At 39.5% G+C, this 27,294-nt stretch overlaps 1 protein-coding gene across 3 annotated transcripts in view; it reads right to left on the bottom strand.

Moving 5' to 3' along the window:
- The window catches only part of FZD6 (frizzled class receptor 6), a 35,845-nt gene extending 8,765 nt beyond the window's left edge, over positions 1-27,080 (bottom strand). The window contains exons 1-3 of one of the 3 annotated variants that reach the window (XM_034668410.1): positions 26,730-26,860; positions 7,875-7,911; positions 877-1,073 (exon numbers count right to left, since the gene is read on the bottom strand). In XM_034668410.1, the coding sequence (XP_034524301.1) occupies positions 877-908 (32 nt within the window). In that variant the 5' untranslated portion in view covers positions 909-1,073; positions 7,875-7,911; positions 26,730-26,860. Of the gene's footprint in view, positions 1-876; positions 1,074-7,874; positions 7,912-26,729 lie in introns of all 3 variants that reach the window. The other 2 variants (XM_002930800.4, XM_034668411.1) reach the window with 2 other exon arrangements.
- Positions 27,081-27,294: the final 214 nt, after the last annotated feature.

Genomic DNA, 27,294 nt, shown 5'->3' with positions numbered 1-27,294 from the left:
GCCTGGTGTGGGGCTCGATCCCATAATGCCGGGATCACGCCCTGAGCCGAAGGCAGACGCTCAACCGCTGTGCCACCCAGGCGCCCCGACAATCAGTATTCTTATGCATGATTCCTTGTTTGNTAACGCCGGGATCACGCCCTGAGCCGAAGGCAGACGCTTAACCGCTGTGCCACCCAGGCGCCCCGACAATCAGTATTCTTATGCATGATTCCTTGTTTATGTAAAAGTTTCTATAGAAACTTTTCTATAGAAACTCATAAGGTATGAGCGTCCTCTACTTTACTATATATTCTCAATTGTTCCTGAAAACAATTATCTGCCAGAAGTATACGATTTCCACAAAGCTTCTATACCTTAGTCTACAGATAAAGACACAAAAAGATAAACACAGCTTCCCAGCTTTATCACGTGGGGTCTCATTATATCAGCAGAATATTTCAAATTGCAATCCCCCCAATATCTAGAGAATAGGAGACAGAAGTAATGAATCAAGGTCAATGTGCAAAAAGGTCAGTGAATTGATAATAAGTTCATTTCCCCCCAGTTTGGGTCAAAGGCACCCTTCATGTTCTCGGAGAACTGTGTACTTCTCCTTTGTTGTATCTAGTATGGATATGATTTTACATTTATTATTATAATTATTTGATTACTACCTGTTCCTCCCACCCCACTATAAGTTCCCACTGCAAATCTGTTTCTGCTCACCACTGTGTCCAAAACACTATCACCACAGTGGCTGGCATATGTTAAGTGTGCAATAAACATTTGTTGAATTAAATAATGAAAGCCTCTTACAAACATTCTAGAAAACTAATAGCAACATTAAAAGATAGCTTTCAGTTTTGGTAGCTTTCAGTTGAAAACATAATTTACCTGTCACATTCAAGTTCCTCAGGCCATCGCATACCAAAGGTGTCAATTAATTTTTTGCAATCAGAATATACTTTCTCACAAAAGTTACGACAAGGTGGAACCACATTAATCTGTTCTGTGCAGGCTGGTACAAAAGCTTTGCAAAGGAAAGTTTCGATGTTTGGTGAACATTCCAAATTTGCAAGAGGAAGAAAAGGCTATTAAGAAAAACAGCAAGATGAGGTGAGAAAACATTTTAATAACAAATGAATGGAATTCATTTAATATTTAAAGTATATACCTTTTCATTTACACTCCAAAAGAACGTCTCACTCTCAATACAAATTTTTTCACTTTTATTTATTAATTTATTTTTTAACTAATCTCTATGCCCAACATGGGGTTTGAACTCATGACCCGAGATCAAGACTCATATGCTCTACTGACTAAGCCAGCCAGGTGCCCCTCAATACAATCACATTTTAAGGAGATAATTTCAGTTAGTCTGTTAGACTTATGAACCCTTCATACGCATGGAACATTATTATTTTATTCAACTATACATTTTTCAAGAAGACATGCTAAATCAAATCAAAAGCATGAGTTGATTGCTAGGTAAAATAAATTATGCAAATATTCAATTTATAAATATATAATGGAATACCCTAACACTGTACTGAGCATTCTAGAGAACGAAAGAATGTTTGGGGCAGAGGAAGAGCATGAAAAAGGCGTGAGGATCACTAGAACCTTGTCCATGCAGGGCAAGCTCAGCGTGGCTAGAATATGAGGTCAAAGAGGTGGTGTTAAGGGCAGAGTAGAGAGAAGTGAGATTGGAGAGGTACGCTGGGCCTGATCCTGGAGAACAGGAATGGCATGCTAAGTTGTCTGGATTTTTGAAATTAAGGAATGAAATACTTTTGGAGAGCTTTAAAAGCAGGAAGTATCTCTAAAGTCTGACAGCTGAGTTGGAATGCTAGTCCCTCACTTACTGGCTGTGTAACTCTGTCTGTCGAGTTAACGTTTCTGTGCCTTAGTTTCTTCATCTGTAAAATGGCAATAATAATAGTACCTGTTGCATAAGATTGTTACGAGTACAGAGTTAATAAACGTAAAGCACTTCAAACAGTGTCTGGCATGTAGTAAGCACTCAATAAATGTCAGTTATTGTGATGATTACACTGTAGAGAGTGCAGATGGGTTCTGGGTAAACCTGGCACATTAACCACGTATGTTTACCCCCTTTCCCTCCTCATGCTTCCTCACTAAATTATAATAAAGGGGGAAAAAGGCACTAACCCATTAGTAAGTGAACAGAAGAGATCACATTAGCATATCTGACTTTTCCAATGACAAAAACAACAAAAAAGAAAGCCCCAGGCTTTCCAATATGGAAAGCTATTAGAGGAGTGGAAAGTGGCTTAATGGGACACAGGGTGGACTATGAAGAAGGAGCGGAGAGATTCAGATGACAATGAGCTGATGTGCTCTAAATAACCCGAGAGTCTGTTCTCTGAGGTCCAAGTAGCACAAAAGGCTACTCTCACCCTAACCCAGCCCAGATGATTACTTCATTCTACCAGGGTTGTTTCCAGGAGAAACGGAGCTGGAGATGTTCTGCACTTGGGGCATCAAGCACAGGACAGAGATAATGCATGAAGAGAAAAGAGAGGGACTGAATAGCAGTCTACCTACAGAAACATGAAGCCTTCATCTCCCTGTTCCTGTTCTGTTCAGGCATATACCTACCACCCCCATTCTTCGAAAAAACTCAACAGTCTCGAAGAGATACACTGACAATGAAAAAGCCAGTCGAACTTGAGCTCACCCTACAATGAAGCCCACAGGTAACAAGCCCCATTCTTGCAAACACAGCTTTTTAGGGCCCTGCACAAATAAAAATGGGTAGCTAAGGGTCATCAGACATTTGAAGAAAGCCACCCACATCAAAATGTGACCAAAGCAAGCAAGGAGATAACTGAATATTTGGAGGAAACAGAGATTATGCAGGGAACAGAAGAAAAAAATCACAGAACAAACAAAAACCTTACTATTGTAAATGAGAAGTTACTGCATCCGTTTAAAAGGTGTAGGATGCTATGGAAAATTAATAAGATAGCTCAAATAAAAAAAAAAACCTCTACAGAAGGATTAAAAGATAAAGCTGAGGGAAGAGATGGACAATCAGAGAGAAAATCCTCCCAATCAGAGGATCAGTCCAAGTGTCCAACACATGACTAAAGGAGTTCCAGAAAGAACAGAGAAAATGAGGTATGGATGATAATCAAATAAAGAATATAAGAACATTTTCCAGAACAGAAGGGTACTAGCTTACAAACTGAAAAAGGTGGCATCGCTTTGCAATCTTACTATTAAAACATTTCTGGGCTAAAACTTCAGTCAATTTTCTTTTCTTTTTTCAGATTTATTTATTTGACAGAGAGAGTGTGAGCTGGGGGAGGGGTAGAGGGAGAAAGAGAGTCTTAAGCAGACTCCATGCTGAGTGCAAAGCCCAACGTGGGCCCCAATCTCATAACTCTGAGATCATGACCTGAGCTGAAATTAAGAGCTGGACGCTTAACCAACTGTGCCACCCAGGAGCCCCCAGTCAATTTTATTTTACAGAGATCTCTCTCATATTCTTCTCTCTTCCAACCCCTCTAATTCCAAACCCTATGCTACAGTGATTATCCCATCAAACAAACTTGTTCTATTATCACCCATCATAAACAAAACAAAACAATAATACCTTTCCTTGACTCCATATCCCAATCCCCATCCAGCCATTATTCCATTTTTCTGTTCCCCTTTATAGAAACACTCCTCAAAATAGTTGTCTTTACTTTCTCTAATTCTGCTCTTCCCATTCCCTCTTGAGCCTCCCTCCAATTGTCCTCACACTTCAGTGAAACTGCTTGTCAGAGCCACCAATAAACTCCATATTGTCAAATCCAATAGTCAATTCTAAGTCCTCATGCTATTAAACTCTTAACAATATTTTATACAGTGGATCCTGCCTTCCTTGTGAAACACTTTTTTCAACTGGCTTCTAGAATACAAATTCTCCTGGATTTCTACCTATCTCATTGCTGTTCTTTTTCTGATCCTCTTCCGTTTCCCAATTCTAAATATTGGAGTACTTGAGAGTTCCATCCTCAGACCTCTACCTTATCTATACTCACTCCCCAGGGGAAACTCATCCAGAACTATGGCATTAAATACCAACTGTACATGAAGGATTCCCAAAGTTATCTCTGGCCCCATCTCTCCTGTGAACCCTCTACTTGATGACCACCTGCTTCCTGGAGAATTCCACTAAGCTGTCCACATGCCTCTCAAACCCAGTATGTCCAAAACATACCTCAATCCCACTGCACCCTATCTCCCAAACAATCCCTCAGTCTTCCCCATCTCAGTTAGGTGGTGCCACCATCACCAAGTTCTCTGGACACGAATCTAAAGATTCAGCTTTTACTCCTCTCTTTCTCTCACCCCATATTCAATCCAGGAGCAAATCCTGTTGGTTCTCCCTGCAAGATACATTTCAAATCAACTCATTTCTCACTATTACTAAGTTACTATGTCTATGCCACTAAATCTTTCACCTAGACAACTGAAATAGCTTCCCAATCATCTCACTACTTAACATTCTTGCAAATCTGACAATTTCCATTCAGATCCCCCCTCCAACCAATGTGATTCTTTAAAATGTAAGTTGTCCTTGTTCAAAAAACTCCATTAGAATAAATTCCAGAGTCCTTACCAAGTCCTATGAAGCCTTAAATTTTCTAGACCCTGGCTACAAATCCACTTTCCTACCAGCCTTTTCCTCATTTCCTACCATGCTTTCTCTTATTCATTCCAGTGCCACCAAATTGGCCTTTTGCTTCTCATCATTCCATGTGTATTTTTGCTTCAGAATCTTTGCATTTGTTATTCCCTTTGCCTAGAACACTCTTCCTCCACATAGTCACATGGCTTGTGTCCTCATTCATTTGGGTCTCTGCATAACTGTCACTTCAGAGAAGCATTCCCTGCCCACCCTATGTAAAAAATTGTCCTTCCATTCTCTGTTCCATTATTCTGTTTTGTATTTCTTTATGGTCCTTATCACTGTCTGGCATTTCATTATATACTAGTTTGTTTCCTAATTTCTGCCTTTACTACTAGAATGTAAATTCCATGAGGGAAAGGGATTTTGTCTATTTTTTTCACTGTCCTAAATGGAAGATCAATAAGTAACAGAGTAAGCACATTAGAACATGGCCTATGTAACAGAAGAGGCTTGAAAGAGTTCAAAGTGTCTGCCTTTGGGGAGGAGGATTGGGATGGGGATAGAGAAAAGTGGGCAGGAACTGTTGTTTTTCTGTTAAAAGCCTTTAATACTGAGGGTTTTCTTCCAGCTTTATTTAGGTATAGTTGGCATATGATAAATTGAACATGTATAAAGTATAAGCTTTGATGGGTTTTGAAACCATTATCACAATCAAGGAACTAAATATATCCATCATCATGAAAAGTTTCCTCTTGTCTCTTTGTAATCCCTCTCTCCTATCTCCCCTCTCACGTCCTACCCCCACCCCAAGTCAATAACCTCCCCTGGCAGCCATTGATATGCTTTCTGTCATTATAGAGTGGTGTTTTCTAGAGTTTTACATAAATGGAATCGTACAACATATATTCTTTTTTGTCTGGTTTCTTTCCTTTGGCATCATTATTTTGAGATTCATTCATGTTGTTCCGTGCATCAACAGTTCATTCTTTTTAATGGCTAAGTAGTATTTCATTGTGTGGTTATACCATAATTGGTTTATCCATTCACCTGTTGATGGACAGTTTGAAGGGCCCATGAGACATGCAGACAGTTAAGAGCTCTGCAAGTAAGAGACTTTAGGTAAAGAACATAGATTTGGATCATTATGAAAATGGTAATTGAAATATGTGAATGAAAGTGCCCAAAGAGAACATATAGAGTAAGAGAAGATGAAAATTCTGATTCACGGGGCGCCTGGGTGGCACAGCGGTTAAGCGTCTGCCTTCGGCTCAGGGCGTGATCCCGGCGTTATGGGATCGAGCCCCACATCAGGCTCCTCCGCTATGAGCCTGCTTCTTCCTCTTCCACTCCCCCTGCTTGTGTTCCCTCTCTCGCTGGCTGTCTCTATCTCTGTCAAATAAATAAATAAAATCTTTAAAAAAAAAATTCTGATTCAAGAGGAATGCACTGAATTTACATATTAACATCCTCTTCTTCTCCAAATGTCATTGAAATGGGAAAAAAAGGTTTAAGGATTAAAAAAAAGAAAATCTATAGCTGTGAAAAACTAGGAAAAGGTCTTATCAATGAACTATAAACACTGAGACATTTCTGAAAGATAAAAAGGAATGGAGGTGGAGTATCTGGTAAAATGGTGAAATGGGAGGACCCTAAGCTCACCTTGGCCCACAGATAGAACTAGACAATGCTCACATCAGTGTAAAAAACCCAGAAAACAACCCAAAGACTGGCGGAGCCAACTTCATAACTAAAGGTGGAGAGGAGGTCACACTGACGAGGGTAAGGAGGGTGGAGATGTTGTCAGATCTAAATGAACCCTGGCAGTCCTTGGAAAGGAGGGAGCCATGGATGTGGAGAGGGGAGAGAAAGACTATCACACAGGGGAGCCTGCATGGGGAAGATGAAGTACCATAACATTTGGCTTTTAAAACTAGAGGGGCTGAATTTGTGAGTTCTCACAACCAGTGGAACTTAAAGCCTAGGATTTTAAAAATCAGCAGGCTGGTTTCTGGGAGAGCCAGCTGAGTCCCCAACCTTAAAGAGAAAAGCACTACAAACAACCCATGGAGGTACAGCATAGAGGCAGCAGCCTGGGGCATATGGGAGGGTTATTTACTAATTTCAGAGTGTGTCCCCAAGGGATAGAGATCCCTGGTGGACTCCCCCAGGAACAAAGGAGCTGGCAGGCACCATTTCCCTTTCCCGCCACCAGCACAAACACATGGCCACTTTTGGGAACTAGCCCAGAGCTGACACTCACTACCTAACTTGCTTATACCACCACCTACCCTTTTAGGGGATCCGCCCCCTCCAGCCAAGCTTGCCTCAGTCCCAGCATTGAGTGTCCTCTCCCCAGAACACTGGCGCACCCTGCCAACACCTTGTCTCCCAACCCCTGTGCTTTGTGAAGCCTCAATCCTCCAGTGGTGGTGGGTCCCACTGAAGACCAGCATGCCTTGTTAAAACTGCAGGCCCTACACCAGCAGCTGCACCAGCCACACACTGCAATGGCAGCTCCCCTCAACCAGCATAAACCTTGTGGACACTGTGGGTCCTGCCCCCTCCAATAGCTCTTGGTTGGAGCCTATTCCAACTAGAGCCACAAGCTGAGCATTGTCCAAGCAGGCATGACAGGAGCTGGCACCACTCCAAAGTGACTCCTGCCCTTGGGTGAGGGGAAGATAGCCACACACCCCAGTCGGACAATCCCAGCAGCAGGCTGGGGGCAGACAGTTTGTCTGATTACAGGCCCACCAACCAATAAAAGCTTCTCTGGGGACAACACAGGGAAATCACCCTTCAGTTTGGTGCTAGAGTAACTCAGGCAAATGCCTGGTCTGAGTAAACACAAGCCCACGGTGGCCCCAGACTGGCCTACTAACAACACATGGACCAAACACTGCCTACAACAGACAAAGAGAGCCAGTGCAGAAGAGCCAACACACAGCATGCAATACACATAGGAGACACCCCTGAAGCACCAGGTTCTGGTGAACAGGGGGCACTGCTACTGCAGGGCACTACAGGACCTCTTCTTCACAAGGCCGTTACTCTCAAGAGTGGGAAACATAGCTGACTTTCCTAACACACAGAACAGACACAGAGAGTTAGACAAAATGAGGAGACAGAGGAATATGTAACAAATAAAAGAACAGGACAAAACCATAGCAAGAGGCCTAAGCAAAAAAGAGATAAGTAATGTGTCTGATAGAGAATTTAAAGTAATGATCATAAAGATACTCACTGGACTTGAGTAAAGAGTGGAAGACCTCAGTGAGACTCTTAAAAAAAGAGATAAAAAGAGCCAATCAAAGATAAAGGAAACAATAAATGAAATAAAAAATATACTAGAGAGAGGTGCCTGAGTGGTTCAGTCAGTTAAGTGTCCAACTCTTGATTTTCGGCTCAGGTCTGCATCTCAGGTTCGTGAGTCCAAGTCACACATTGGGCTTCTGGCTGGGCATGGACCCTGCTTAAAAAAAAATACACTAGATGGAATAAATAGTAAGCTAGAGAAAGCAAAAAATGAATTAGCAACCTTGAGGACAGAGTAACGGAAAGTAATCAATCTGGGCAGGTGAGAGAAAAAAAATTATGCAAAATGAGAACAGACTTAGGAAACCCTGCAACTTCATCAAGCATAACATTCTCATTACAGGGATCCCAGAAGAAGAGAGGGAAAAGGGGGCAGAAAATTTATTTGAATAAGTAACAGCTGAAAACTTTCTAATCTGAGGAAGGAAATAGATAACCAGATCCAGGAAAACATAAATCCCCCAACAAGATCAACCCTAGGAAGTCCAAACCAACATACATAGTAAATAAAATGGCAAAAAGTAGTGATAAAGAGAAAAATTTTAAAAGCATCAAGAGAAAAGAAGACATTTACATACAAGGGGACACCCCATAAGGCCATCAGCAGACTTTTCAGCAGAAACTTTGCAGGCAGAAGGCGGTGGCATGATATAGTCAAAATGCTGAAAGGAAAAAAAATCTGCAGCCAAGAATAATCTATCCAGCAAGGCTATCATTCAGAATAGAAGGAGAGATAAATAGTTTCCCAGACAACAAAAGTTAAGGGAGTTCATGACCACTACACAAACCCAACAAGAAATGGTAAAGGGGACTCTCTGAGTGGAAAGGAAAGACCATAAGTAAAAAAAGTAGGAACCACAAAAGCAGTAAAATTTCTGTAAAAATCAGTCAAGGGACTCACAAATTAAAAGAATATAAAATATGACTCCATATACATAAAACACAGCAGGGGAGAGAGTAAAGAATGGGTTCAAACTCAGGTGACCATCAACTTAATATAGACTGATATATACAGAAGATGTTATATACAAACGTGATGGTAACCACAATTAAAAAACAGTAATAGGTATATAAAAAACAAAGAAAAGGAATCCAAGTATATCGCTAAAGAAAGCCAGCAAACCATGAGAGAAGAGAGCAAGAGAAGAAACAGAGAAGAACTATAAAAACAACCACACAAGTAACCAAATATCAATAAATACATATCTATCATTAATTACTTTGAATGTAAATGAACTAAAACTCCAATCAAAAGACATAGGGGGATGGAATGAATAAAAAAACAAGACCCATCTATATGCTGCCTATGAGAGACTAATTTCTAACCTAAAGACACAGGCAGATTGAAAGTGAAGGGATGGAAAAGCATTTATCATGCAAACAGATGTAAAAAGAAAGTTGTGGCATAACGTACTTGTACTGGACAAAATAGACTTTAAAACAGAGACTGTAACAAAAGACACAGAAGGACACTATATTATCATAAAAGGGACAATCCAACAAGAAGATATAACAATTGTAAATATTTATGCACCCAACATGGGAGCACTCAACTACATAAAACAGTTAATAACAAACATAAAGGAACTAATCAATAGTAATACAATAACAGTAGGAGACTTTAACACCCCAGTTACATCAAATGGACAGATCACTCAAACAGAAAATCTACAAGGAAACAGTGNCAACCACACAAGTAACCAAATATCAATAAATACATATCTATCATTAATTACTTTGAATGTAAATGAACTAAAACTCCAATCAAAAGACATAGGGGGATGGAATGAATAAAAAAACAAGACCCATCTATATGCTGCCTATGAGAGACTAATTTCTAACCTAAAGACACAGGCAGATTGAAAGTGAAGGGATGGAAAAGCATTTATCATGCAAACAGATGTAAAAAGAAAGTTGTGGCATAACGTACTTGTACTGGACAAAATAGACTTTAAAACAGAGACTGTAACAAAAGACACAGAAGGACACTATATTATCATAAAAGGGACAATCCAACAAGAAGATATAACAATTGTAAATATTTATGCACCCAACATGGGAGCACTCAACTACATAAAACAGTTAATAACAAACATAAAGGAACTAATGAATAGTAATACAATAACAGTAGGAGACTTTAACACCCCAGTTACATCAATGGACAGATCACTCAAACAGAAAATCTACAAGGAAACAGTAACTTTGAATGATACAGATATATTCAGAACAGTCCTTCCTAAGACAGCAGGATATATATTCTTTTCAAGTGCACACGAAATATTCTCCAGAACAGATCATGTATTAGGCCACAAAGCAAGTCTCAACCAATTCAAAAAGATCAAAGTCATACAAAGCATCTTTTCTGACCACAATGCTATGAAACTAGAAAGCAACCACAAGAAAAAGTCTGGAAAAAACACATACACATTAAATAACATGCTACTAAGCAACATATGGATCAACCAAGAAATCAAAGAAGAAATAAAAATTTACATGGACAGAAATGAAAATGAAAACACAATGTTCCAAAATCTCTGAGATGCAGCAAAAGTCATTCTAAGAGGAAAGTTTATAGCAATAGTGGCCTACCTCAAGAAGCAAGAAAAATCTCAAATAAACNCAAAAAAAAAAAAAAAAAAAAAAAAAAAAAAAAAAAAAAAGGACAACTACAGGTCAATATTTTTGATGAATATAGACGCAAAAATCCTCAACAAAATATTAGTGAATCAAATCCAATAATACATTAAAAAGATCATTCACCGCGCTCAAGTGGGATGTATTCCTGGATGCTGGGGTGGTTCAATATTCACAAATCAATCAACATGATGCATCACATCAATAAGAGAAATGATAAAAACCATATGATCATTTCAATAGATGCAGAAAAAGCATTTGACAAAGTACAACATCCATTCGTGGTAAAAACCTTCAACAAAGTAGGTTTAGAGGGAATATACATCGACATAATAAAGGTCTTATATCAAAAACTGAGAGCTAACATCATACTCAATGGGGAAAAACTGAGAATTTTTCCCCTGAGGTCAGGAACAAGACAAGAATGTCCACTCTCAGCACTATTATTCAACATAGTACTGGAAGTCCTAGCCACAGCACTCAGAAAACAAAAAGAAATGAAAGGCATTCAAACTGGTAAGGAAGAAGTAAAATTTTCACTATTTGCAGATAACATGACATTATACATAGGAGATCCTAAAGACTCCACCAAAAAACTACTAGAACTGCTAAATGAATTCAGCAAGGTCGCAGGATACAAAATCAACGTACAGAAATCCGTTGCATTTCTATACACTGTTAATGAAGCAGTAGAAAGAGAAGTTAAGAAAATAATCCCATCCAATTTCACCAAAAATAATAAAATACCTAGGAATGAACTTAACCAAAGAAATGAGAGACCTGTACTCTGAAAACTGTAAAACGCAGGTGAAAAAAATTGAAGATGACACAAACAAATGGAAAGATATTCCATGTTTGTGGATTGGAAGAACAAATACTGTTAAAATGTCTATACTACCCAAAGCAATCTACACAGTTAATGCAATCCCAATCAAATAGCATTCTTCACAGACCTAAAACAAATAATTCTAAAATTTGTATGGAACCACAGAAGACCCTGAATAACCAAAGCAATCTTGAAAAAGAAAACAAAACTGGAGGTATCACAATTCCAGACTTCAGGCTATATTACAAAGCTGTACTATTCAAAACAGTATGATACTGGCACAAAAATAGACACATAGATCAATGGAAAAGAAAAGAAAGCCCAAAAATAAACCCATAATTATAAGGTCAATTAATCTTTGACAAAAAAGGCAAGAATATATAATGGGGAAAATACAGTTTCTTTAACAAATGGTGTTAGCAAAACTGGACAGCTACATGCAAAAGAATGAAACTGAACCACTTCCTTATACCAAACAAAAATAAAGTCAAAATGGATGAAAGAACTAAAATGTGAGACCTGAAACCATGAAAATCCTAGAAGAGAGCACAGGCAGTAATTTCTCTGACATCAGCTATAACAACATCTTTCTAGATATGTCTCTTGAGGCAAAAGAAATAAAAGCAAAGGTAAACTATTGGGACTACATCAAAATAAAAAGCTTCTACACAGCAAAGGAAATAATCAACAAAACTAAAAGGTAACCTACTGAATGGGACAATATACTTGCAAATGATGTATCCAATAAAGGATTAGTATCCAAAATATATAAAACAACTGATACAACTCAACACCAAAAAAACCAAATAATCCAATCAAGAAATGGGCAGAAGACATGAACGGACATTTCTCCAAAGACGACATACAGAAGGCCAACAGCCACATGAAAAGATGCTCAACATCATTTACCATCAGGGAAATACAAATCAAAACCACAGTGAGATATCACCTCACACCTGTCAGAATGGCTAAAATTAAACACACAAGAAAGAACAAGTGTTGGTGAAGATGTGGAGAAAATGGAACCCTCTTGCACTGTTGGTAGGAATGCAAACTGGTGCAGTCATGGTGGAAGACAGTATGGAGGTTTCTCAAAAAATAAAAAACGAAACTACACTATGATCCAGTAATTGTACTACTGGGTATTTAACCAAAGAATACAAAAACACTAATCTGAAGGGATATATGCACCCCTTTGTTTACTGCAGCATTACTTACAATAGCCAAATTATGGAAACAGCCTAAGTGTCCATCGATAGATGAATGGATAAAGATGTGGTAAGTACCTAATGGAATATTTTTCAGCCATAAAAATAAATGAAATCTTGCCATTTGCAACAACATGGATGGAACTAGAGAGTATAAGGCTAAACAAAATAAGCCCGTCAGTGAAAGACAAATACCATATAATTTTACTCATATGTGGAATTTAAGAAACAAAACAAAGGAATAAAGAAAGAAAAAAAAAAGACCCCCCCCCACAAAAAACCCAGACTCTTAACTACACAGAACAGATGGTTATTAGAAAAGAGGTGCGTTGGGGGATGGGTGAAACAGGTGATGAGGATTAAAGAGTGCACTTATCTTGATGAGCGCTGAGTAATATACTGAATTGCTGGATCACTACCTTGTACACCTGAAACCAATATAACACTACAGAATTACTACACTGGAATTAAAATTTAAAAAATAAAATAAAAATGTGACACGATACCGAGCAACCGAAGGAATGTAAGAAATGAAAGAAAAAAGAATGAGGACTTTCTAGGAGTGTGACGAACTAAGTATCTCCTACCAAAAAACATTCAGATTCTGGAGAAACTGCAACAGATACACTTTAAAATGCATTGCTGAGCACTGTATACACCTGATAAAGTAGCATAAAATATATAAAGTAAAAACCAATGAAACTTCAAGGAGAAATGTAGAATTCCATGATCTTAATGGGAAATTTCAATGCATATTTCCTGGTAAATGAAAGGACAAACATAGAAAAAATTAATAAGTAAATATGAGATGTGATTACAGCACTACAATTAACAAGCCTGATTTAAAGGGCACATACAGAACCCACACCCAACAATTAGAGAGCAAGAGCTTTCAAGGACGTTGGACCAGTGGAGAGTTCACCCTGTCCTGAGGGGGCAAAGAGACTGGGCAAAACAGGGCCTCCGCAGGTGGCGGACCATATCGCCCTTACATGAATGATGCTGAAACTGACCCCTTGCTGCCTCACAGGAGCTTGTTAGAGAAAGACAGCAGAGAACTTCTCTCCGTTTTCTCTATCCTAAGCGGGAGAATGCCCAGACCGTGTGAGTATCCACTCTGAAGCTGAAGGGAAGGAGAAGCACGGGCAACTAGTAGCATTTATTTCCTTATTTACTGTCCAAACAAGCCTCGTTCCTAAAATTTTTGAGTGTCTGTTAATCAGGCCCTATGGTGGAAAGAACGAAAATACACTGTGTTTAATGCTAACTCAGGAGTCATTCAGTAATAGCTAGGGTAAACAGATGGTCAGCATTTAAGAATGCTTTACTGTCCAGTTTAAGGGCAGGCAGAATGAAAGTGACACATGTCTTTTTGCTATGTTAAAATAACTTCCTTACAGGGCAAATTTATGGCAAGTCCCATCCTTTGCTTAATTCTCCTAGAATGCCAGTACTGGTTAATCCAATAATGTTGGGGTGCATGCAACGAGCAGACAATAGATCAGATGTTGAAGCCTTAAATACCTCCAGAGGCCAGGTTGGTAAATTCAGAGGGGACAAGACAGCAGGAACAGCTGGGGGCAGCTGCCATTTGACCCCGGCAGACTGCTCTTTGAAAATGGGGGCACAGGCTTGTCAGATATATCCACATGTCACGAGAAAACAGAATCTAGATTTTTATGTAAAATCTCCAAATTTTTAACTTTGGCACTTTAATATAAACATTTAAAATAAGGTACGGGACAAATAAAACATGTCTTCAGGTCAGATCAAGTGTGGACTTCCAAGTTCTGCTGCAAACTGATTGACAAGAAGAATTTTAGACTTGGAAGGGACTTGAGTGGACTTCTCAGTCTATTACTTTCTAAATTTGTGTGTGTGTATTTTACCAAGGAAGATTTTCTTTAAATAAGAGATTACAAAGAAGCCCAATATATTAAATAAATAAAAGCACAGCTGCTCCGGCTGAAAGGGAAGCCCTCTCTCGGAGAGACCTCTCACTGCTCCCCTTCCCGGCCAGTGACCTCAAAGCACTTCCAGAGATCATAGTCTGAAAACCACTGACCTAATCCAGACCTTCAGGTTCAAAGTGAGAAAACAGAATCCAACTGCTTATTGAAGTTGTTAGTGAAATCCCCAAATCTAATCTGAATTAGAATTTCAGCACCCTTACTTCTGCCTAATGCTACTTTTACCAACACTAGAGGTACTGATAATAAATCAGAGTTGCACTTGCCATAAACTAGGCACTGTGGTTTTTCACGTGCCAATTCTTTTTTTTTTTATTTTAAAGATTTTATTTATTTATTTGACAGAGATAGAGACAGCCAGCGAGAGAGGGAACACAAGCAGGGGGGAGTGGGAGAGGAAGAAGCAGGCTCATAGCGGAGGAGCCTGATGTGGGGCTCGATCCCATAACGCTGGGATCACGCCCTGAGCCGAAGGCAGACGCTTAACCGCTGTGCCACCCAGGCGCCCCTTCACGTGCCAATTCTTTTACAACAATCCTGTGCGAGGGATATTCTTATCTCCACCCTGCAGATGAGGACACCAAGGCTCTATGAGCAACTTTCATGGAGTGTCCTAAGTAGTAAGTGGCAACCAGGATGTGAACTTGGATCCATCCGACTCCAGAGTATGTCCTCTTTAACCCTGACACTATGCTATCACCCAACTCTCTCTGAAAACTACCCTTCCCCAAAACACAAGACGGGCAAGAAGGCCAATAAGGATGAAAGGGAAAACAGATATCAAAAGAGGGCAGGTAAACTTATACATGAAACAAAAGTCTTCAGTTTGAAAGATAAATGTTCACAGGACACATAATCAAAGAGTATAAAACCTCAAACTGTGTTTATCACATTTCAGATGATACACGTACCTCCTGATGGAGGTGGTTTTTTTAAACAGATAATTATAGAACAAATAAGAGCACTTCAAATAATGGGTAGTCAGCCTGTTACTGAACTCATCCCAATCGGGTGAAAACAGAACAAACAGAATGAGTATATTTCCCCAGTCATTTGAACCAAAAAACTTGATAGGAATAGCTTATGGTTTTCCACAAAATGTCCTGAGTTTCTCAGAAACCAAACCCTGAAATGGAAAACTATGGGCTTGGCTCATTGTGACATTACTTATGTCCATAATACTACATTCTGAATTCTATCATATTAGTAAACTAGTATTTCTATTTAGCAGGACAAGTGCCGTGTAAATATGTGAACTGAGCAAAGATTCAAACTTCCTAGTCTCATCAGTCTGCTCCCTTTCTTCCCCCCTTGGTGACATACCTCCTTCAAGTCTCTGAAGTAACCCAGGGCCTTCACAGTCTCACTCGTCAATTTCTCCTTTTCAGGTTTCATTCTCAAAGAAGGCTCAGAAACTCATCCAGTAACTAACCACAACATCAAATATCAATGCTTTTGAGATTCTACTATTCAATAGTAACTAAAACAGTCCAGTTGATGATAGTCTTAACACTCAGAGAAATAAAAGGTAGCCTCCTTAAGGAAATGGTTAGCTCCTGGAAGAAATCCTGTGGTAGTTACTATTACTACTAGCAGGGGTGAGGAAGAAGAGCACAATTAAGAGGGCAACTGATGCCTCCATTCTAAAATATAACCAGAGTCACGTTATGATAAAGAGATAGTAAGAATCAAACATGCAAAGTATTTTATATAATACTGTGTCAGAAAAAATGCCAGCGTTCTACTTCCGGCTCCAATGGTGCCATAACTAACCACTAGTGTCACTGCGGGCAGATCACTTCCTGTGTTGGAGCCTCAGACCATCCGTCAGTGAAATGAGAGTGATGAACTGCCGGATAATATCTAAGGACATTTTATGACTCAAAAAGTTTATGAAGAAGGTAACAAAGACTTGAGTAGCAGAGCTGGACATAAATTTCAAAACAACTGTAGGTACTCCAGTGAAATTTCTCCTTCATAGGTAATCCTGTCTTGCGCTGAGCTCTGGAGTGAATGCTTATCATTTCCGTCAGCCCAGCAGCCCTATTTGGGAATCCCAAAGTAGGTGAGATGCTACAGGAGCATAGGGAGAGATGCAGGGGTGCAACCTGCCAATGAACACAGAGGCACATAATCTAAGCGTGGCCATTTGGGTGCTCCAAGGATTGTGATTCTTGGGGAGAAGGCTGTGTGAAAGAACCGATCCAGTCAGATTATTTAAGGCATCGATAAAGCCCACAGAGTCAAAGTAAGTATCCAGGGACAATGGTCTAGGAAGTGTCAAGTGTCCTTGGCACTCGTGACAGACTGATTCTATGGCATGATCTTAGCTGTGTCCTGGTTCCCTTTACTCCTCTCTCTATTCTGAACCTGGCTCTCCAGTCTCCCCAGTGATTCAAGGAGCTACCCAATATCCATCCATTTTCTGCTTAAGTTAGTCAAAGTTGGTTTCTATTGTTTGCAACCAAGAAAACTGACTGGTACAGCAATTATATGAAGAATGGGTTGTAAATGACCTCAGTGAAACAGGAGGAATCCTAGAACTGGTGTTCTGGCCTAAGTGGGGCCAAAAGCAGTGAACACTCTGGCAACCCATGGTATATAGCAGAAAACTAGCTAACTGCATTATCCTTGTAATCACTTAGATTCCCAGAATGTCTTTGAATGACATGCCCCGTAAAGGTAAGGCTGAGTGTCTGCAGCCAGAGAAGTCAAAAATCGTATGGAAAGCATGAGGTATTCAAGGACTGTGGGCTGAGGTGAGTGCTTCTAGCGGCACTGTTTAGTTTAGGAAAGAGTGACAAACTGGCATCCCTCAATTCTTGGTTCAAGGAGTAGAATGAAATACAAGGATTGAAAACCAAATACACAGTTTGATCCTGCAGGCTGCCAAATTATATCAGTTAAATTTTGCTTCCCTTTCACAAAAGAGTGCGAGAGATACTGTGATCTGGAAGCAGCGGGAGCCGCGGACCTGAAGCAGGGGTACAAGACAAGGCTCAGAGTACTCACACAGTGCTCTCTGAACCTGAATACCTCAAAGCAGACCCTTGTCCCTTGTCTGTTGGGGCAGGTGCTCCTCATCTGAAAGATTTACTTTATTAGAAGAAAATAAATAGCCTCATACCACATCCCAACCACTCTTCAGTGTCTCCGCCTGTAAGCAGAGTTCTACCCCAGCATGCCCTGGGAGGGTCAAGTTAAAATCAAATCTGGAAAAGAGGAATATACATTACTTGTAAGACACTGTTCACTATATTGGTTTCTGAGTATGCTGGATTAAGGAGTAAAGAACAGAATTTTAGACAGGGCTGATACACTGATATGGGTGTATTCATTCTAGATTCAATGTGCTAGTTTCAGAAACTGGGCTTCTGGAGGTCAGATGATAAATGGGCTCATGACAGGGGCTTGGTGGGACCCCAACCCCAACCTATTGTAATTTCCCAAGTCCAGGCATACTTCAAATAGCTGTATTTAGCAATAGCACGATCACCACACAGCTTCCTGGATAAACATTATTATGGTAGAAGGGGCCAAATGAAAACCATTAGAAATCTCTCTCTACCATGGTAGAACATCAAAAGCAATACTACAAGCCAAGGGGGGCACTTCCAGAGGCTAATAACACCACTGAAAACATAGTGTAATTCTTAGCACCTGTCCATTTTAACTTTCCAGCACAACCAAATATGTTATTAATAGATTGTCTCAAGCAACCTTAATCAAATGGCTAAGATGCTTTTCCAGACGTGGTCTCTATTGGAGCAAATCAGTACCGCCTTGGCACCTCATATGCAGGCCAGTGCTAATCTGGTCAACACTTGTTGCTTCCAAAAGCCATTTACTCTCATCTAGGAAGGATGGCAACACATCTTTCCCAACTTGTCTTAGTGCAGTGGTTCTCAGAGTGGTCCCTGAGTAAGTCTCAGCAGCATCCGGAGGGAACGTGTTAGCAATGCAAACTCTCCATCCAACCCCAGACCTACAGACTCAGGAATTCTCCAGGTGGGGGCGATGATCTATGTTTTAACAGGCCCTTCAGATGGTTCTCATGCACACCAAATTTGAGAAGCACCACGTTAGAGTAACATCACCTCTTCAGCTCTGTGCCTCAATTTCTACATCGGAGACTCTAATCATATCGTTGCTTCATAGGACAGCACACTGGCCCCCATATGTAGGACATAAAGCTGCCACAGATATATTCCAATGAGGAGATTAACCTTAAATAAACAATGGTTTTGCTAATAGTTCCTGGTAAAGACTAGACACAACTATGGGACAGCTACACATAACCACCTGAAGCCACCTCTCACGACCTGGGTCTTAGCTGACTCACCTACTCACGACTTCAGGTGGACTCAATAGCACTCCAGCTTCAAGTGGCCTGACAGGTACTAAAGACATGGGAAAGCAGCACGAGTATGCGTACACTCTCAGAATGCCTGCTTCTGCCCTATTTCCATCTTTTCCTTAAAACACACCCGCTAGCTTCCCACGCGATGACTTGACAACGGAAGGCATCATAATGTAAGCCTGGATCTGCTGGCACTGTAGGAGCCTGAAGAGGCAGTCTGGGTTAGAATTCTACTAGAGAGTGATCAAAAGAAGAAAGATATTTTGATTTTTTAAAAATATATAAAGTTACCCCGAAGCAGAGTGGTTCTGTGCCTTGACTCCCTTAGTACTAAACTAAAAGACAGAGGATGTATAGCATTTGTCACTTTGCTGAAACACGAATCCCACATGGAAGCAAGGAAGCAGCACTTTACTACCGAACAAGACTGAGTGCTGCGAAACATCTGAATCTCAGCTCTGGATCTGTGCTTCCTACTCATGGGGACACACACAGTAATTCTCAAGAAGTGATAAAAGCTTTATTCCTTATTTTAAAAAAGCACCAAAACAAAGTCAACTTCTAGTGATGGTAATGAAAATTGGCGGAAAGTGAAGAAGTCTAAAAAATGAGACAAAAAAAGTGATAGGCCTTAGTTAGATAACAGAGTCACTAAAGATCTAAAGGGGTCCTTATTTTTTTTTTTAAGATTTTATTTATTTATTTGAGAGAGAGAGAGAGAGCGTGCGTGAGAGCACAAGTGGTGGAGAGGGAGAAGCACACTGCCCACCGAGCAGGTTGCCTGGTGCGGGACTCGATCCCAGGACCCGGGTTCATGACCTGAGCTGAAGGCAGACGCTTAACCGACTGAGCCACCCAGGCATCCCTAAAGGGGTTCTTATATGTTTATACCTCACAGAGTAAATACTGTTAAAGTGGCTACAGAGATCTCAAGTAAATTCTATGAGAATGTTAACAGAAACTATATGAGAAAGTGATGCAGGGGCGCCTGGGTGGCACGGCGGTTAAGCGTCTGCCTTCGGCTCAGGGCGTGATCCGGGCATTATGGGATCGAGTCCCGCATCGGGCTCCTCTGCTGTGAGCCTGCTTCTTCCTCTCCCACTCCCCCTGCTTGTGTTCCCTCTCTCGCTGGCTGTCTCTATCTCTGTCGAATAAATAAATAAAATCTTNTTTTAAAAAAAAAAAAAAAAAGAAAGTGATGCAAACCTTGTCACTTATTTTCATGAACATGACCAATATCAGACAAGTGAGCTTCTTTAAATAACACGAGTATTATTATTACAAGTGTTATTAAATAATTATTAAATAATATAAGTATTAAATAATACAAGTATTCCAGAGCCTGGAATACAAGAGAAAAAAAACAAGAATTTGCATTATTTCCACAATGGAATACTTATTTTTAGTTCTTAGCAGGCAGCATTACAAATTTTAAATTATTTCTCCAAAAGATTGTTTATTTTGGAAATTAGACAAAAATACACAATAACTGGTTGAAACTATAGAAGAATCTTTCCAGTGAAGAGTCAACTTTTTAATTTAAAACCTGTAACTGGGAAAAACTCTAATTCCTGGGAAACTACACATTTAGGTATACAACAAATATTAATGAATGAATACATGACAAATATACAAACCAGAATAATAAGGCTTCATTATCTACAGGTCACATTCTCAAGGAAAGGAAATAACAACAACACAACAGTCCTCTCACAGTCTGAAAGAACTATGTCTCTTTTTGGACAAGCTCTCCTGAAGGCATAACGAGTAATGTCCTAGACTGTTCAACATCAAGGAATGGCCCTGTAAGGTGTGCCTATCAGCAGAGCTTCCCAGGAGAAGTACTGTTCTCTGTTCACATATACGTCTGATTCTGCAGACGCAGAAATAGTCATGGTACCTTCTTACTACTGACGTGGGAAACAACGGTAAAAGAAAAATTAAATTTCCTTACTACTTACAGCCCACTGACAAGTCCTTGAAACAGGCAGAGTGACATTCCTCCAGGAAATTAGCTGCCTCAACGTTAATACTTTGCTAAGGGCAAAAGGCAATCTTAGCCTGACCCCCAGGATCCTGTAAGTCTACTTTAACATATAAAAACTTCTTTGGAAACTTCCTTTTCTCTACCCACTCCAAGATACATGTTGGCAATCATCCTCCAAGCATATGACCTGCTGATATACATCTGAAGAGTCTCATGACTGAGTTTTTATTGAACAGTAATAAATGACCTTTTCCTAACAACAGCTAGCCCCCTCAGGATCCTGGAAACCTGGTTTCCAAAATACCTGGGAGGCTTAGGCTATCCCTAACCCCCTCTCAACTTGAAAGTATATAATGGGACCTCAGGACCCCAGTGCAGCTCTTTCTGCCCACGGGTCCTGTCCTCATGCTTTAATAAAACCACCTTTTCCATCAAAGACATCTCAAGAATTCTTTCTTGGCCCACAGCTCTGAACCCTAACAACTTTCCTACATCACTACCGTAACACAGCATCACAAAGGAAGGTAAGTCTGTGAGTTCTACATTTAAAACACAACAGTAGCCACTATACACACACTGACTTGGAACACATTTCATATCTGTTTCATTTTGAATGACTCAACAACTTACTTTCAGAATAGTTACAGCTATTTTCAGAAAGTCTTTCCTGAAAAACAGAAGTTAGTCACACTAAACATTTTCTTTCCTTCCATATGGGGATATAAGAGTAAATAAAGAGGAAATGAAGGGGTCCACTAGGCTCTTCTAAAAGCAGGAAAGTGAAAATGTTTACAAAACTACTGCCCAGCAGAAATAGGTTTTTTTTCCTGAGAAGTTTGTTTATACAGTTTTTCTCCACTCCTTTATTTTTAATTGGATAGAGAGACATTTTAGTGGTGCATGTGAACAGGTGGAAAGGAAAGGGGGTTTTTTGGCTTACTTCCCTTTAGACTGTTCAAAAGTGGCACGACCACATGCTGTTCCAAACACAATACATGACTTTGCTTTTGCCTAGACCTCAACGAAGGCAATTCAAAAAGAAAAATACAATATTCCTGTTTCCATTTTCCCAAGATCAGTCTCAGCTCTTTCTGGATGAAATCAGTCTCTCAAGGGACATCAACCTCAGAATTTGGGAAACAATGCTCTCGATATGAAACAGAAAGGAACACAATGGAAAGCCAGCAGCCATTTGTTTTTCTACTTGGGAGAGTTAGGCTGTACAACATCCTTTTCATTACCAAGCCAAGTTACTATTCAGAATTGTAAATTAACTCTTTGAAATACAAATGACTTCAGCTTCAGATAATAAAAGAAAAAAATTGAAGTCCCCCATTTCAAGCAATCTCTGAAACAAGACTGAAGAACTAGAATATCCCAGTCAGTGTCTGTGATAAATTTGGCCTAAGAAAAATTTATGTGGAAAGTAAATAATATATAGCTCAGGCAACATATTGACAAGAATGAACAATAATGGTTACTTATGACATACTCTGTGTGTATAATCCTTAAGAACACTTTCAAATACCTAAAGCCAGGTCCAGCAAACTACAGCCTGTGGGCCAAAAAACAGCCCACTGCCTGTTTTGGCAAATAAAGTTTTACTGAGAACACATCCACACTCGTTTGTTTACATATTGTTTATGGCTGTTTTGCTACAATTGCAGAGTGGAATAGCTGTGACAGAGCCTGTATGGTTTGCAAAGCCAAAAATATTTGTTCCTTTCAGAAAATTTGCATCCCTTGCTCTAAACCAATGGGTCTCAAACTTTAACATTCGTAAGAAACACTTTGACAGCTTGTTCAAACGCAGCCTCCTGTGTTTGATCACAGATCATGATTCATTAGGTTGGGACGGGGTCCATGAATGTGCATTTTTAACAAGCTCACAGGCTGCTGGTCTATGAACTGAACTTTGAGAGCCACTGCTCTAAACCATCTCCTGTAATCACAGGTGAGCAATGACAACAGATGCTATAGATTCTAGGACTATAAAACAGGATAGCCCTCAACAAAATGAAAACTAAGGCGTAAAAGAGGAGTGAGATAGATGTGTAGACATACGGAATTCTTGGTAGCTAAGAAAGTACAACTGGTTGCCATAGTCAGCTGATAATTCTACAGCCCCTCATCCTAACACTAACTCATAGCGAACACTGGAAATTCAACAGGGGCCAGCAGGAACCGAAGGCAGCTGGGTTGGAAGTGTAAAATCCAATCTGTTCTTTAGAGAAGTTATAAAACGCCTTTTTTTTTTTTAGTAAAAGCTAGGCTATATGCAGTTATGATTTAGTATTTGACTAGACTATAGTACAATGTTTGAAAAAAAACTATGTGGTTTATAATACAATGCACCAATCAAAGGATGAAATTCTTTCACTCCATATAAATATAAATGGTTAAAGAGAAAAATCTTTTTTTAAAGATTTATTTATTTATTTGAGAGACAGGGTGAGCAGGGGAAGGGGCGGAGAGGGGGGAGACAAGTAGACTCCCTGCTGAGCAGGGAGCCCTGCATGGGGCTCTATCCCAGGACCCTGAGATCATGACCTGAGCTGAAACCAAGAATCAGGTCTTAAATGACTGAGCCACCCAGGTGCCCCCAAAATAAGATTCTTTAAATAAATGCTAAGAAACATGTATCATGCTAATATGGGGAAGAATATAGAGGATGTCAACTAATACCCTTCATTAGAACTAGGCTCAGGTAGAACCAAAGTGGGAGATATGCAAACCACCTAAAAATATCAGCGTTTCTTTCACTTGGATACTGCAGACAATAGAGGTGGAAGGTATAGGTTTGGAGTGAAAATTCTCTTTGCTGATTTCCTAGAACAGGAAACACCACCGTTTTCTTTTTTCAGCTTTTACTGTGCATCTACGGGGCTCCAAGGCACTGTACTCAGCGTTAGGAAAACAATGAATAAACACCATCCTTACTCCCAGCACCTTTGCAATCTAGTGAGAGCCACATCAATAACTGCAACACAGCATAATAAGCGTAAGAACCATTGTATATTTTAAGTGCTAACAGAGTGTAGAAACTGAGTTACATATGCTTGGGGGAAAGGTCAAAGAAGGCTTCACCGAGCACAGAGTCCTGCAGAAACGGAGCAGGTGAAGGGTAGGTAGAGAGCCTAGGAAGCAATGGATACAAGGTGTACAAAGGTACAGAAGTGAGACAGAGCAATATGGATGTGAGTTCTACCAACAGGTCAGTTTGGCTGAAGCAGAGTGTGTAACTTCTGAAGGGACAAGAGGGGAAGCTGGACAGGAAGGCAGGGTCCCATATGAAGAACCTTGGGTAGCATGCTAGAGTCAGATCTGTTCTTCTAGCTCTGGGGAAAGGTGAAGAATATTACCCCCAAAGTGGACGGTGTGCATTTGCGTTTTAATAAAATCACTTTGACACCACCAGGGAGGAGCAATTGGTGAAAACTGTGGGGAGACTTTGTATTCACAGCACAGATGAGAAGGAGACAGAGAGGTAGGTCTGAAGAGAGGTTAAAAAGAAAAAAAAAAGAAAACCAAAATTCCCAGTTTAATTTTTATAGAAATGAAATTTGCAAAGAAGCAAAAGACCAAAATTAACATTCTGAATCTTAAGAAATATTTTCTTCTTTATCCAACAAGGTCAAAGGCTAAAAAAAAAACCACTTAGAGATGACATTATGGTCCTTGTTGACAGAAAAGAGTCTGTCAGATTCTAGTGCTCAGGCCTCAGACAAATCACAACTTCTCTGAGCTTCAGTTTCTTCACCTATATGATGAAGGGTTCAGGGGTTCTTAACCTGGGCTATAAACAGAAGTACATTTCAATATAATTGGTTTCCTTTGTAATGTTACTCATCTTAATTCAATTTTAAAACATTATCTCATTCTGAGAAGAGATTAAGAAACTATGCCTGATATTTAGTGTCACAACTCTCAAATTGTAGGATTGTGGCATTCATCATAAGAACTAAGAGAATGTCACTGGCTAAGGACAAATAAAGATGGGGGAATAGTAAAGGTACTATATCACAGACCAAAAAAAAAAAAAAAGAATACACTGGGATTTACAGTCTGACGAGGGTTGATATTACTTTCCCTTTCTTCTTTTGTAGATTAAACAACTTCTTGATGACTTCCTTCTCTTATATCCTTAAATTTACTGAAGTGTGATTTATAGAAAAAACAGTAAAGTCTATGAGAAAGCTTAGCGTATGGGGAAGATTATATATATAATGAGGCTGTGGGCGTTAGCAACCAAATGAAGGTGGTGAGAGCAAAAATGCCTGCTCCATAATGTCCAGACACAAAACTACCTGGGAAAGAACAGAAGCTAGATAAATAAAAAACTTTTTCTTTTAATCAGAAACAATTGGTTTTAAAAAGACATGTGGAACAAAAAGTAGCTCTTATTATCTTGAAATTATAGGATTTAATAGCAGGGATGCACCTCCCCCCTCTCTTCAAAGGTACTGTATGATAATGAACTCCAAACGATGCGGCTTTGTAAGGCCAATGTTATTCAAACGTATGTAGCTACTATACAGAAAAGAAATCAGATTTCAGAACAAAAACATTTTTAAGAACTCTATAAGACGTGACTTATAAAACATGTTATCAGAGAAAATATGAATGATATAATTATTCCTTGAAGTCACTATTACGTACTTTATTTTGATCAGATTAAACTATCAAAATGGTCTGATTAATCAATGAAAGCATCACTGCATCATCTGCTCAGTGTTCAAAATGATATTTTCCATTGGTCTGAAAAACCACAGAAAGATTACCATAATGTAATTTGTATTATCCTTTTAAAGTACATCTACATAATATTTAAAAGCTCTGTATTGAGACCTGAATCTACCAATGAGGTAGTCAAAAAACTCTTCAACTAAACTACGGTGGAAGACTTTTGAATGCACAAAACCAAATCTAATCACTTTTTAAATCAGTGCCTATATTAAAATTGTAGGAGTTGCATCTCTTAGCAACATTCTGAGGGAAAAAAGCCTTTACCATCCCCGGACACTTCTTCTGGAGAAAAACTACAAAAATATTTGTCTTCTTTCCTTCATGAGACTTGTCAACCTCACAGATCTGTACAGGAGGGCAGGCTCCCGTCTCTACAAGTAATTCTTTCTTCCCACACATCCCTGGCAATCTGCCTATCTCTACACCAGAGGCAGGTAACCGAGGCACCTAAGGCAATCTTTAGTGTCTATCTGCGAGGATCCTCCCCAGATCCGTGGTTTCTTTCAACAGGTATCTTACAACGAGTACTTAAGTGCTGCGCTTAAAAAAAAAAAAAAGTCACTTTTTAGCCAAACACTACAGCCCCCAAATCTTCCAGTAATTGATTTATTTCAGAAATACTGTGCCAGGTGAACATTACAACTACTTATGAAAATATATGGATGTAATTCAAGCACTTTTAGTCCAGGCAATATGGGATGTATGTTCAATGAATTAGGAAAAATTCAGAATTCACATTTCCAGAGGAACTACCATAATTGATTCAGGAAGGAAGCAAAATATTTGCCAGGTGCAAGATATTTCAAAATCATCACTACAATGCATGTAAAATAAACCCTACCTTAAGCTAATCCACTAACAAGGGCCACAAAACTACACAAAACATAATTTAGGAGGGGAAATTAATTTTCAAAAGGATGTATTCAAAAGATGAAGTTGTGTACAACTTAAAGAAAATCCCTTACTATGTTTTAAAAAAAAAAGTCACATTTATAGTTTATTCCAGAGCAGAACATAAACTATTTCTCTATAAATGTATGAAGAAATACTCACCTCCATTTTCACAGCAGCTGTACTCTGGTCATAATGCCTCATCAAATTAGGGAAAAATGTCATGTTGTAGGCCATTTTCATACATCTGGGAACAGTAATTGGTTCACAGGTGAAAAGACTGTGCCCTCTTATGAGGGGTAGAAAAACACACGTCCACAAAAATGTCAACATTTCCATTTTCTTCAAATTCCTGGTTTCACCACATGGCTGGGATTAATCGCTCTTTTCATTCTCAGATTTCCATCCAAAAATAAAATGTTCAAATTCCTCTTTCATTATTTTGCCATTTTGAAGGAAGTTCTTTTCCTGAAATGAGTTCTGGGTCAATTACTGTAAAAACAACCAAGAGAGGGCATGTGCAACATTTGTCATAAACTCAAATGCGGACATCAAAGTGCAGGGCTAAAACTTTCACCCTGGGTAACCAGCACTGGAAAAATGACGGAAAATTCCGTCCTTTCGGGATACTCTTCCACCTGCTTTAGCACAGAATACAGAATTTGCTGAGGAAGTCTCAACTCTAGGGAACCCATGATAGAACGTTTGCGCTCTCTGAACACACGGC

Source organism: Ailuropoda melanoleuca, chromosome 9, assembly GCF_002007445.2.
Source record: "Ailuropoda melanoleuca isolate Jingjing chromosome 9, ASM200744v2, whole genome shotgun sequence".
NCBI lineage: Eukaryota > Metazoa > Chordata > Mammalia > Carnivora > Ursidae > Ailuropoda > Ailuropoda melanoleuca.
Note: the sequence above shows the minus strand (reverse complement) of the source record. Positions and strands in the feature narration are given on the sequence as shown.